At 38.9% G+C, this 13,360-nt stretch overlaps 1 protein-coding gene across 6 annotated transcripts in view; it reads left to right on the top strand.

Moving 5' to 3' along the window:
* FAM20B (FAM20B glycosaminoglycan xylosylkinase) overlaps positions 1-13,360 on the top strand; it is a 48,220-nt gene that overhangs the window by 26,157 nt on the left and 8,703 nt on the right. For all 6 annotated transcript variants that reach the window (XM_058539980.1, XM_058539979.1, XM_058539974.1 and 3 more), the window contains 3 exons: positions 1,021-1,130; positions 12,304-12,475; positions 12,700-12,891. In XM_058539980.1, coding sequence (XP_058395963.1) covers positions 1,021-1,130; positions 12,304-12,475; positions 12,700-12,891 — 474 coding nt within the window. The remainder of the gene's footprint in view (positions 1-1,020; positions 1,131-12,303; positions 12,476-12,699; positions 12,892-13,360) is intronic.

The following is a 13,360-nucleotide window of genomic DNA, read 5'->3' as shown; positions in this document are numbered from 1 at the left end:
TGCTGTTTCCCCATTACATTAGGATTTAACTACCTCCTCTGGCCTCAGGAGATTCTTTTGATTTTTATGTTATTTTGACAAATCTGTTGATCTCCTTGCTTTTGTGGCTTTTCTAAAAGATTGAATTTAGGACAAAGTCAGTCAGCAGCCCTGAACAATGGATTATTTATTACACAGCCATTTTTAAAGGTTTTCTAATGACATGGGAAAAGGCTCATGATATAATGATGAGTGAAAAGTAGGATACAAAACTGCATATAGTATAAATGTCAATTGTGTGTATATACACAAGACTGAGTATGTGTTTATATATACATGTCAAGGAAAAAATGCTCATATGCCAAAATGTCAGTAGTTATTTCTGCATCATGGAATTATGGATGATCTTTATTTTCTTCATTATAAATTTTCTGTGTGTTCCACATCCAGCCCCTCCAACGTTTCTTCAGTGGCTGTGTATTTTTTAGCCAGGAAATTTCATTTTTTAAAAAATGATTGTGCTCAACCATAAGGTTATACTTTTAGATCATTGGAGAGAAGTATCTTCAAATGTATCTATATTTAAGTTGTCCTTTGGGTTTAACCTTTTAGATTAATCTGTGTGGTTTTCTGTCATTGTGCTATTTTTTGGAAAGCTTTGAACCCATGTATGGGTTTAGGCCCAATTTTTTTTTTGAGTGCTTTGTTAAAATTTATTTGAAATTTTTATTATGAAAAATTTCTAACAAGCAAAAGTATGGAGAATACTGTAATGAACCCTTATGCCCACTCCCTAGGTTTAGCATTTGTTTACATTTTGCTGGATTTGCCTTATCCTTTTTGCTAAGGTGTATATTAAAATAAATTACATACATCTTAATATTAAACTCATAAATTATATGTACCTCTAAAAAATAATATTTACCTACCTAGCAATAATACCTTTATATGTCTAACATGATCAACTATAATTTTTGAGACTACTATTTAAAATAAATCCCCAAAGATTTTTCTCTTCTGTTCTTCAACCTTCCAAACCAGGATTCTGGGTTTCCGCCGAGCCCCCTTGGTGGTTGGCAGATTTGTTAATCTACGGACAGAGATCAAGCCTGTTGCCACGGAGCAGCTCTTGAGCACCTTCCTAACCGTAGGTAAGAAGATTATAGAGGACGTTTAGATAGGGGAATAGTTAATAAGTTAAATGGGGCATCGTTGAGCAAGCTGGTTCATAACTTTTAGGAATTGAAGAACTCAGGGGAATACAAAAGCAGATCAGGCAACCTGTTCTCAGGCTACTGGGGCAAATGGATCTAAAGGTAGACGACAGAAAATTGAAAATGTGTGCTTTGTTGTGTCTGTGAAATAGGAAGTGAGATCATTTAGTGATAGTGTAAGTAGGTCATAACTTTACTTCCTCCTGCTTGATCTTAAACTAAATCTTAAACTCAGATTTTGGCCTAAATCTGTCATTGTCTGTATATCATTGGCTTGGTGGTTTTTTGATATACATGTACTTTGTTGGGAACTGTCTTCTGTCTCCTTAGAATTGAGGAAACCTTAAGGCAACTCTGTAACAGGGTCAGAAGTTCCCTTATAGGGTTGCATTTGGGCCTGGAAGATCACCACTGCCTCCTACTACTCTGCGTGGGTTAGCCTATAACTCATTGTGCATGGAACTGGCTATGGTTCCTCTGGCTTCTATTCTCTTTATCTCACTCTGAGGTAAGGGATCTGAACTAAAATTCTCACTCCTGTTCTCCTTTTGGGCGCAATGAGAATGGGAAGAATTCAGAGATGCTGTGGTCTCTTGTTTCAGCCTCTTCATGGTGACATTTTCAATGACACAGTGCTCTGCATTATGATATGACTGCAGAAACAGACATTGCAAGATGAACTTCACCTTGCTGTGCGAGAGTGAATGGATTTACATTTAAAATGAGCTGAAACTGAATATTTAAAGGACTTGTGACAGATTCATCCTTCAGAATTTAAACTTATAAAGTTAGGGCTATGCTGTTCTTACAAATAACCAAAAGCATATGGTGTCACTGATTTTTTTCATGTATTTTGTAATCACTTTTGCTTGTCCAATTTTATGCTCAGGCAAACGTGAATTCTTGATGGATGAGAGGAGGTCAAGAAGAATAGGCCAGAGTCCCTGCTCTCTAGATACTCAGAAAAGGTTTAACTCTCATACATTCTGCAAGGTGTGGGGAAGGGAGAGGCCAGAAAAAGGTTTGTAGAGGAGGTTATTAACCCTTGGACTGAGTATTGAAGAATCAGTAGGAGCTACCCAGGCAGCAAAAAGGTTGAGCAGAATAATAGGAAGTAATAATGAGAACGAGGGCATACAGACCTGAAAGTACACAGGATTGGTGCATTTGGGCAATAAGCTTCTGGATGCACCCTACTGCAGAGGGCAGTGTCTTAGTTCAGGCTGCTATACCAAGATAGCATAGACTGGGTGGCTTAAGCAATGGAGATTTATTTCTTACAGTTCTATATTCTGGAAGTCCAAGATCAGGGTGCCAGCATGGTTAGGTTCTGGTGAGGTCCCTCTTCCTGGTTTACAGTCGGCACCTTCTTGCTATATCTTCACATGGTAGAAAGAGAATGCAAGAGGAATCATCTCTCTCACGTCTCTTCTTATAAAGGCACTAAACCCATCATGAGGGCTCCTTCCAAAAGCCCCACCTCCAGATACCACCACATTGGGGATTAGGGCTTCGACATATGAATTTTGGGGAGACACAAACATTCGGGTGATAGTTGGCAGGTAGACAGATTTGGCTGAAGGTAGGTTTTAAATAATGGGATGACCTTAGCATGGTTTTTTAAATGTATTACTAGATAACTTGGTATAATAACTAAGTTCTGTGTAGCCCTTGCAGTTTGACAAAGCATTTTCATACAGTTACTTTATTTGATTCTCTTGATAAGAGTGCAATAAGTAGGGGGGATTTATCCACATTTCACACCTGAGAAAGAGGCTTAAAAGAGTTTTGTGACTTTCCCAAAGTCACAAAGCTACTAATTATTAGCCAGGATTCAAACCCAGATTTTAAGACTATAAAATATTTCATCTGTTTATATTCTTTTATATTTGTTCATTTCAGCAAAATTTTATTTCATTTCTGTGTGGCAGGCTCTGAATTAGGTGCTGAATATACAAAAATGAATGACACCTTCCTGCCTTCAAGGAGCTTCATCTAATGGAGGAGTCAGACATATACAGTGGGCCTTTGAGAGTGTAGAGGGGAAGGGGAGGGGGCCTAGAAGTTGGGGTCAGAGTGATAGTTAATTAGTGATGGTGATAGTTCAACCAAGTCTTTTTTTGTTTTTATTTAGAGTGTGTGTGTGTGTGTGTGTGTGTGTGTGTGTGTGTGTGTGTGAGGAAGATCAGCCCTGAGCTAACATCCATGCCAATCCTCCTCTTTTTGCTAAGGAAGACTGGCCCTGAGCTAACATCTGTGCCCATCTTCCTCCACTTTATATAGGATGCAGCCACAGCATGGCCTGACAAGCGGTGTGTCGGTGCACACCCGGGACCCAAACCCGAGCCGCCAGCAGCGGAGTGCGTGCACTTAACCACTATGCCATGGGGCTGGCCCTCAACCAAGTCTTTTTTTTTTTTGTTTTTTTTTTTTGCTGAGGAAGACTGGCCCTGGGCTAACATCCGTGCCCATCTTCTTCCACTTTATATGGGACGCTGCCACAGCACGGCTTGATAAGCAGTGCATCGGTGCGCACCCAGGATATGAACCGGCGAACCCCGGGCCACCACAGCTGAGCGCGTGCACTTAACCGCTTGCGTCACCGGGCTGGCCCCCCAACCAACTCTTAAAGGGAGAATAGCAATCCCCCAGGAAGATACAGTGGGAAAGAACATCCCAGGTTGGGACTGGTAACCTTTTTTGTGCTGGAAACTCCTTTGGCAGTCTGAAGAAGCTTATGGATCCTTTCTCAAAGTAATGTTTTTAAATATATAAATTAGAATACATAGACTTATAAGTGAAACCAATAATAATGAAGTATAGTTGTTATCAAAAATTACGAAAAGTAAATTTGTGATAGAGTAACGTGCTTTGTTATTTAACACATTAAATAGCAGTGATCTAGTAACTACCATAATTTCAGACTATGAATATAAATGATACTTTGCAGTATCTGCAACAATGCTAATATGATATGAAAAGTCTGTGATTTCTTCTGGTGAAAAAGCTACAGGTAATGCTAATACTACTATGGTTTGTTCCCTACCATCATAATTGAAGGAAATGCTAAGTTTCACATAGAAATTAGTGAAAATAAAAGTGTAATTTTGTTCCCATCAGTTCATAGGCCCCCTGAGTTAACCCTGTTCCAGGTGGAGGACAGAGCGTAGGCATGGGTGACGAGAAGTGAGAGTAGAGCGTGGCAAGCTCAAGAGACAGTGTAGTGGAGCTGAAGTTAAGGATCCGTGTGGGGCTGGTGAGTGAGGAAGGCAGGTGGTCAGGACAGTGTCACTGAAGGGCCTTGTGCACAAGGCATAGTTGAGACTTTCTCCTTAGGCACTGGGAGGCCTTTAAAAGAGTTTGAACCTGGAAAACTCAGATTCGAATTTTAGAAAACTAATTGTGGCAACATTGTGGAGGATGAATTGGAAAGGGGAGAATCAGGAGATGAGAGCACTTGGGGGCTGTTGTAGTAAATTCATATGCAGTAAGAGTCAGAAGGAAAGCAAGGACAGGGGATAGAAAGATTCAAGAGATACTCAAGAATTAGAATGGAAAGAATTTGGTGAACATTTGAGTTGAGTGGGACAGTTGAGAGAGAGGAAAAAAGTAAGAGTGACTCCCACGTTTTCGGATTGGATGACTAAGCAGATGAAGCTTTTAGCTATCTTAGGAATGTAGGGAAAGGATCAGATTCAGGGAGGTAGGGGAGAGGAAGATAATGAATTAAATTTTGGATATTTTGTTTCCTTGTGTGAAATAATAATAAATATATGTATTTGTCTCTGCCCCTACTTCCTGACACAGAGCTCCTGAAACCCTTGTAAATTCCTAAGTGATAAGAGTACTACGAACATCTCTTACTCTATTGAGGTGACTCTGAGTAGGCTCCTGGATGCCTCCTGGATGGCAGCTGGTCACCAGAAAGACCAAGCTATAATTAGAACCTTGGAATTTTTGGCCCTGCCCCACCCCTTATCCAGAGAGGAGAGAGGAGCTGGAAATAGAGTGAATAGTTGATCATGCCCATGTGAGGAAGCCTCCCTAAAAATCCTAATAGTACGGCGTTCAGGGAGCTTCCAGGTGGTGAACCAGAACACTTCCCCGTGCCACCGTGCTGGGGCCCAAACTCCGCAAGAACGGAAGCTCCTTTGTTCCGGACCTTGCCCTGTGTATGTCTCATCTGGCTGTTCATTCATATCCTTGTAATAAACCAGTAAATCTGGTTTCCTGAGTCCTTTGAGTCATCCAGGCAAATTTTTTTTTGAGGTATAATTGACATAGAATATTACATTAGTTTCAGATGTGCAACATAATGATTCAGTACTTGTATATATTGTGAAATGATCACCACAGTAAATCTAGTTAACATCCAACACTATGCATAGTTACAGAATTTTTTTTCCTTCTGATAAAAACTTTTAAGATCTAGTCTCTTAGCAACTTTCAAATATGCAATACAGTATTATTAACTATAGTCACCATGTTGTACATTACGTCCCCATGACATATTTATTTTATAACTGCAAGTTTGTACCTTTTGACTCCCTTTATCCATTTTGCCCACCCCCCCACCCCCCACCTCTGGCAACCACCAATCTGTTCTTTGTATCTATGAGCTTGGTTTTCTTTTTCTTTTTCTTTTTTTTTTTTTAGGTTCTACATATAAGGGAGATCGTCCGGTATTTGTCTTCATCCGGTATTTGTCTTTCCTGTCTGACTTATTTCACTTAGCATGATGTCCTCAAGGTCCCTCCATGTTATGGCAAATAGCGAGATTTCATTCTTTTTTGTGGCTGAATAACATTCCATTGTGTATATATGTATGTATAACACATATACATACATATATACATACATACACACATACCACATTTTCTTTATCCATTCATTTGTTGATGGACACTTAGGTTGTTTCTTTATCTTGGCTATTGTAAATAATGCTGCAATAAGCAGATACCTTTTTGAGTTAGTGTTTTCATTTCCTTTGGATAAATATCCACAAGTGGAATTGCTGGGTCATATGGTAGCTCTAGATTTAATTTTTTGAGGACCCTCAATACTTTTTCCCATAGTGGCTGCATCAATTTATATTCCCACCAATAGTGCACCAAGGTTCCCTTTTCTTCACATCCTCACCAACACTTGTTATTTCTTGTCTTTTTGATAATAACCATTCTAACAGGTGTGAGGTGATATTTCATTGTGGTTTTGATTTGCATTTCTCTGATGATTAGTGATGTTGAGCCTCTTTTAAGGTGTCTGTTGTCCATCTGTATGTCTTTTTTGGAAAAATGTCTATTCAGATCCTCCGATTTTTTAATTGGATTGTTTGCTTTTTTGCTATTGAGTTGTATGAGTTGTTTATGTATTTTGGATATTAACCCTTTATCAGATTTATGATCTGCAAATATTTTCTCCCATTCAGTAGGTTGCCTTTTCATTTGGTTGATGATTTCCTTTGCTGTGCAGAGCTTTTTAGTTTGATGTAGTCCCACTTGTTTATTTTTGCTTTTGTTGCCTTTGATTTTGGTGTCAAATCCAAAAAACCATCACTAAGACTGGTGTCATGGAGCATAACGCTTATGTTTTCTTCTAGGAGTTTTGTGGTTTCAAGTCTCTAATCCATTTTGAGTTAAATTTTGTGTATGGTGTAAGATAGTGGTCCAGTTTCATTCCTTTGCATGTAGCTGTCCAGTTTTCCCAACACCATTTATTGAAGAGACTGTCTTTTCCCCATTGTATTTTCTTCCGCCCTAGCAAATTAATTGAACCCAAGGGGGAGCTTGGGGGAACCTCTGATTTATAGCCAGTTAGGCAGAAGCACAGATGACAGCCTGGACTTGTGATTGGCATCTGAAGTGGAGGATAGTCTTGTTGGACTGAGCCCTTAACTTGCGGAGTCCGATGCTATCTCTAAATAGATAGTGTCAGAATTGAACTGAATTGTAGGATATCCCGAAAATTGCTTGGTGGTGGGGGAAAACTCTCACACGGTGGAATTGGGTGCAGAATCTTACCTTGACAGGAACATCCAGGAGTAAATGTTGTCTAGTCATTTAGGAGCTGAAGTCTACAGCCTAGGACAGAAGTGTAGGCTGGAGGTATAGATTTTATTATCACAGGTGGTAGTTCATCCGCAGAAACAATAGGGACTGAGGTAATCAGAAAACCAGTTTTAAAAGTTTGGTGCATCCTGGAAATAGTAAAAGATTCAAAGCTTCAGGATTATGGCAATAAAACGAGGATATTGAAGTCTGGAAAAGTAGATTGGAATCAGATTATTAATAATAGCTGGCATTGATTGATCTCTGATAATGTTTCAGGCACTGTGCTGAGCATTACTGTCGATTATCTCATTTACTCTTCACAGCCGAATGATGGAGGAACTATTATATCCCTTTTACAGAGAAAGCTTTGAGAGGTGAAATTATATGCCCAAAGTCTTGCAGTCTAATGAGTATTTGTCGTCCGTATTTTATCCCCAGAAACCTGACCCTAGATCCCACTCTTAGCCAATACACCATACTCCATTCAGTTATGAAGGGTCTTATTTACCAAAGTCAGGAGTTTGGATTTTGTCATGCAGGCAACAGATTTCCTACACCAAGCAGTGTTGTTTTGTTTTTTAATTTTTTGAATCAGTAATACATTCACACAACTCAAAATTAAAAAAAAAAAAAATTAAAAGGGCTACAGTGAAAAGTTTGCCTCCCACCAATCCGTTCCTTCTCCTTCCTCCCAGTGGTAATCTCTATTAGTAATTTCTTTATGTCCTTTTTGTATGCAATATGACTATATATTTTATTTAACTCTACCATTTTATACAACATAGGTAACATTGTACATACTTCTGCGTCTTATTCTTTTTACTTTACCTTGGAATTCTTTTTATTATCTCATATAAAGAGCTTCTTCATTCTTTTGTTGCTGCAAAAGTGTTCCATTGTATGGATCTACTATAATTCATTTAACCAGTCCTTTACTGGACATGTAAGTTCTGATATTTTGTTTTTTACAACCGGTGTTGCCCAGAATTACCGTGTACATATGTTACTTCACACATGAGCAGATATCTCCAAAGTGGAAGTGCTGAGTCAAAGGGCATGTGCATTTTTGCATAGATGTTTAACCAGTTTACATTCCCAGTAGTGATGTATGAGAATACCTCTTTCCCCTAGACTCACAATGTGTTATCGAACTTTGTTTTTTGTCTATTTCACATGTAGCATCTTTTTCTTTTTTTTCTTTATTGTGAAATATTTGTTGTACATTATTGTTTGTCAGTCACCATAAAAATGCATCCCTTCACCCCTTGTGCCCACCCCTATCCCCCTTGCCTCTGGTAACCACCAAACAGTTCTCTCTGTCCATGTTGGTTTATCTTGCACTTATGAGTGAAATCATGTGGTGTTTGCCTTTCTCTTTCTGGCTTATTTCACTTAACATAATACCCTCCAGGTCCATCCATGTCATTGCAATTGGGACAATTTTATCCTTTTTATGGCTGAGTAGTATTCCATTGTATATATATACCACATCTTTATCTATTCATCAGTTGATGGACACTTGGGTTATTCCATGTCTTGGCTATAGTGAATAATGTAGCATCTTTTTCTTTGTTAAAGAACCATTCATATTTTCTTTTATCTGTCTTTGCATATCCTTTGCTCATTTTCAGCTATGTCATTGGTCTTACCAGTTAACAGGAGCTCATACATAGGGAGGATAACCCTTTGTGATATGAGACGTACATATTTTTTCCCAAATCTTTAATTTCTTTTGGTTTCACTTATGGTATTTTTTTGCCTTATAGAAATTTTTGTTTGACTTTAATGTAATCAATCTGTCCTTTCTGATAGATTTTCTGATTTTTTCTTTTTTTTTTTTTTTTGCTGAGGAAAATTAGCCCTGAGCTAACATCTGTGCCAGTTTTCCTCTATTTTATATGTGGGTTGCGGCCACAGCATGGCTGGCGAGTGATATAGGTCCATGCCCAGGATCTGAACCCATGAACCCGGGCTGCTAAAGCAGAGCGTGCCAAACTTAAGCACTAGGCCACGGGGCCAGCCCCAGATGTTGTGATTTTGAATCATAGTTAGCCTTGCTCACTCCAAAGTTATGAGAGAATTCTGCCTTATTTTTTCTTAGTACTTTTATAGTTTTATTTTTTCACATTTAAGTTTTTGATATGGTTGGAATTTATCCTGGTATGTGGAATGAAGTATGGCTACAACTGTTTTTTTTCCAGGTGGCTATCAGTTGTCCCAAGTGCGTTTAGTAAAGAGTTTATCTTTTTTCCATTGTAATAAATTTTCATTTGTGTGTGCTTCAGTTTCTAGACTTTCTGTTCTGCTCCATTGGACATTATGTCTGTTCATGAGCTGATATATAATGTTTTAATTATTGAGGCATGATAATATATTTTGATATCTGGTAAGACTAGTTCCCTCTCTTTGCTCTAGTTTTCTAGCAGTTGTTATTTATTTTTCCTCATGACTTTTTTTTTTTTTTTTTTTTTTTTGGTGAGGCGATCAGCCCTGTGCTAACATCGGCCAATCCTCCTCTTTTTTTTTGCTGAGGAAGACTGGCCCTAGGCTAACCTCCATGCCCATCTTCCTCCACTTTATGTGGGACGCTGCCACAGTATGGCTTGCCAAGCAGTGCATCAGTGCGCACCCGGGATCCGAACCGGGGAACCCCGGGCTGCCGCAGCGGAGCCCATGCACTTAACTGCTTGCGCCACGGGGGTGGCCCCTCCTTATGACTTTTAAAGTTGTATCTAGTTACCCTTTAAAAGATCTGAAGATCTGTTGGTATTTCTGATGGGATCAAGTTAAATTTAGTAGTTTATATTTTTATAATTATTAGCGTTATAAGTGTGGTATATCTTTCAATTCAAATCTTTTTAAGGAAAAGGAGAAAAGTTTTTAAGGTAAAGGAGAGTGATATAATCACCTTTGTGCGTGGGTGTGTAGTGGATTAGTTTTTAGTTTGTACTGTGCCAGAGATTGGAAATACTAAAAAGTTTGAGTGCTGTTTGTCTCTTCAAGGACACATGTGCATAAGAACATAAACAGTCATTAAAAGAGTATGTGAGGTTTTTTAGGTGTAGGAAATTAGCTCATTTGATGATTATATTTCATAGAGGTGCAGAGCAAAGGAAACATTACTTTTTAGGTTATTTTTTAAAGTTTTTATTTTGAAATAATTTTAGATTTACATTAAATTTGCAGCAATAGTCCACAGAGTCCCCAGATTCCTCAGTTGTTAACACTTCTGAACCATTTGAGAATAGGTTGCAGATATGAATACCCATTACATCATTTAATGCTCCCTTAAGACTTCAGTATTTCCCAACTACCAGGACACTCTCCTACACAACCACGTTCAACCATCATAATCAAGAGATTAACACTGATCCAATATCACCATCTAATCTATAGACCTTATTCAGATTTTGCCACTTCTCCCTGTAATGTCCTGTACAAATCGAAGATTCGATCTAAAATCATATGTTACATTCAGTTGTCATGTGTTTTTAGCCTTCATTAATCTGGAACAATTCCTCACTCTCCTTGTTTTTCATGACATTGACATTTTGTAAGAGTCCAGGCCAGTTACTTTATAGAATATCTCTTAATTTGGGTTTGTGTAATGTTTCCTCATTATTTAAAAATTTTGGCAGGAATACCAGAGAAGTGCTATTGTGCTCTCCTCAGTACATCATATCAGGAGGCATGTGATGTAGATTTGTTGCTATGACCCATTACTGGTGATGTTAACTTTTACCACTTGATTAAGATGATAGGTATCTGCAAGGTTTCTCCAGTGTAAAGTTAATAACTATTTTATGTTTATTAATAAGTAATTACTGAGTACTTTGTAGGGAGATGCTGTAGAACTATGTAAATATTCTGTCCTCATCAGACTTTTGCCCACCAGTTTTAGCGTTCATTGATAATTCTTGCCTGAATCAGTTATTACCATGATAGTTGCCAAATCATTACTTGCTAATTCTGTCATTCTTTCTAGAGTTACTAGTTGCCATTCTTTTAAAGGGTAGAACTTCCCCCACCCCAGCCCTACATTTATTTATTTATTAATATCACTATGAACTCTCAGACTCGTAATTTCCTCAGTTACAGTTTGTTACTGTTATTTATTTTGATGCTTAAACTGTCCCAGATTTGGCCAGGGAAACCCCTACAAATTGTCTCTTGTGTCATTTGGAATGTCCCCATCATTGTCTTTCTTCTTCTTTACAGCTGACGTGGCAATATGACCCAGGCTCATCTTGTACTTTCCCTGTCCCAGCCCCAGGGTCAGCTGTTTCTCCAAGGAGCCTTGGTTCCTTTTAATGGAGTATTAAAATGATATTTAGAAACTACTATGTGAGTGCTAGGTGTGCTCATTACTACCTGGTTGTCATTGTTTCCAGGTTCTCTTGAAGGACAGAGGTAGGAAATGTATGTATATATTCATAGACATTTATATATGCACACATACACAAACATCTGTGTCTTTTTCTATATCTGTGGGTATGTTAAAACCATCATTTCAAACAAATAGCTGCAATTCTAATTCAACACCACAGGATTTATTCTGGCCTTTTCCCTTTCTATGTGTTAATCTCCCTGCTCCATCTGTGAGAAACCTGGTTCCCATTATCCTCAGTCTGTTGATTTATTTGCTCAACACCACCCCCCACCCCCGTGTGTAACCAAACTCCTGGCCCGAAGCTTGGCCCTGTACACGCCCTCTCCCTCCTCTGGGCACTGTGGCCAAAATCTCAGTCCTGACAAAAAAGAGAACATTGCCTTCCTTTACTTCAAGTGAGTTCAGAAAGATACTTATGACAGTAGTTGACACCTGGGAGAGAGATTAGGTAGAAGGGACACAGGGAAAGGGAGACTTACTTTTTCATATGTATCCTTTTGTACCTTTTGAAATTTTTTTATACCATGTGCTTTTATTACATGTTTTAACTGTAAGTTAAGGATCTTTGTTTTCACAGTATCTTTTTATTAGCTGCTCTCGTCTACATTGGGGAGAATTTGGAATCTTCCTTTTCTTTTTTAAGTGTATTTGGCTCCTTTCTCTCTTTTAGGAAATAATACTTGTTTCTATGGGAAGTGTTATTACTGCCGAGAAACAGAGCCAGCTTGTGCTGATGGAGACACAATGGAAGGATCTGTCACTCTTTGGCTTCCAGATGTGTGGCCTCTGCAGAAACATCGACACCCATGGGGCAGGACTTACCGAGAGGGCAAATTGGCCAGGTAAATGCTGCTGTGAGCCACTACTTAATTCTCTCCTATGCCTGGCTAGGTGCCAACCCTGTATAGAAGCCATGGGTTTTGTCTTAGACTAAAAAGGACTGGAGGGGCAGGGGCAAACCTGCTTGGCAGGGACTCTCTCTTTTCTGTGTTTTACACAATGCCAGGTACAGGGCTGATAAATAATTCAATAAATAAATAACCCTGGTGATGCTGCTTGCCTCTAGGTGGGAGTATGATGAGAGCTACTGTGATGCTGTGAAGAAAACGTCCCCTTATGACTCCGGCCCGCGCCTCTTGGATATCATTGACACAGCTGTCTTTGATTACCTGATTGGCAATGCTGACCGCCATCACTATGAAAGTTTCCAAGACGATGAAGGCGCTAGTATGCTCATCCTTCTTGATAATGCCAAAAGGTAGGACCAGCAGGACTGTCCTTGTCAGTTAGGGGTTTCTGTGTATACAAGAAAGACTCTTCTAGGGTATCCTGGAAAACATTCAGAACACAATTGACAAGAGGCGTCCTTCCTGTTTCTTCTCGGGGTCTTCATTGTTGGCACCCATCTTTCCATCTTGTTCAGGGTTTTACTCCCTCCACCCTCAGGGATCTGAGGACTTTAAAAAACTGGAAAAGTGTTTTTTTCCAAGGAGTCAAAGACTCTATGATTTTCTTCACAGACAACTGGAAACCAAGGTCTTTGATTTATCACTGCTTACATCATTCTTTCTTGACTATGATGTTTAGAATCTTGAGAAATACATATTTAATAGAACATGAAATTTAATTACTGTTAAATTTATTCTATCCAAAGGTTCATGCAATTTAAACAATTAATTTATTTGAGGGGCAGGCCCAGTGGCGCAAGCGGTTAAGTGTGTGTGCTC

Source organism: Diceros bicornis, chromosome 4 (assembly GCF_020826845.1).
Source record: "Diceros bicornis minor isolate mBicDic1 chromosome 4, mDicBic1.mat.cur, whole genome shotgun sequence".
Lineage (NCBI taxonomy): Eukaryota > Metazoa > Chordata > Mammalia > Perissodactyla > Rhinocerotidae > Diceros > Diceros bicornis.
The sequence above is the reverse complement of the archived record's forward strand: the minus strand, read 5'-3'. Positions and strand labels throughout refer to the sequence as shown.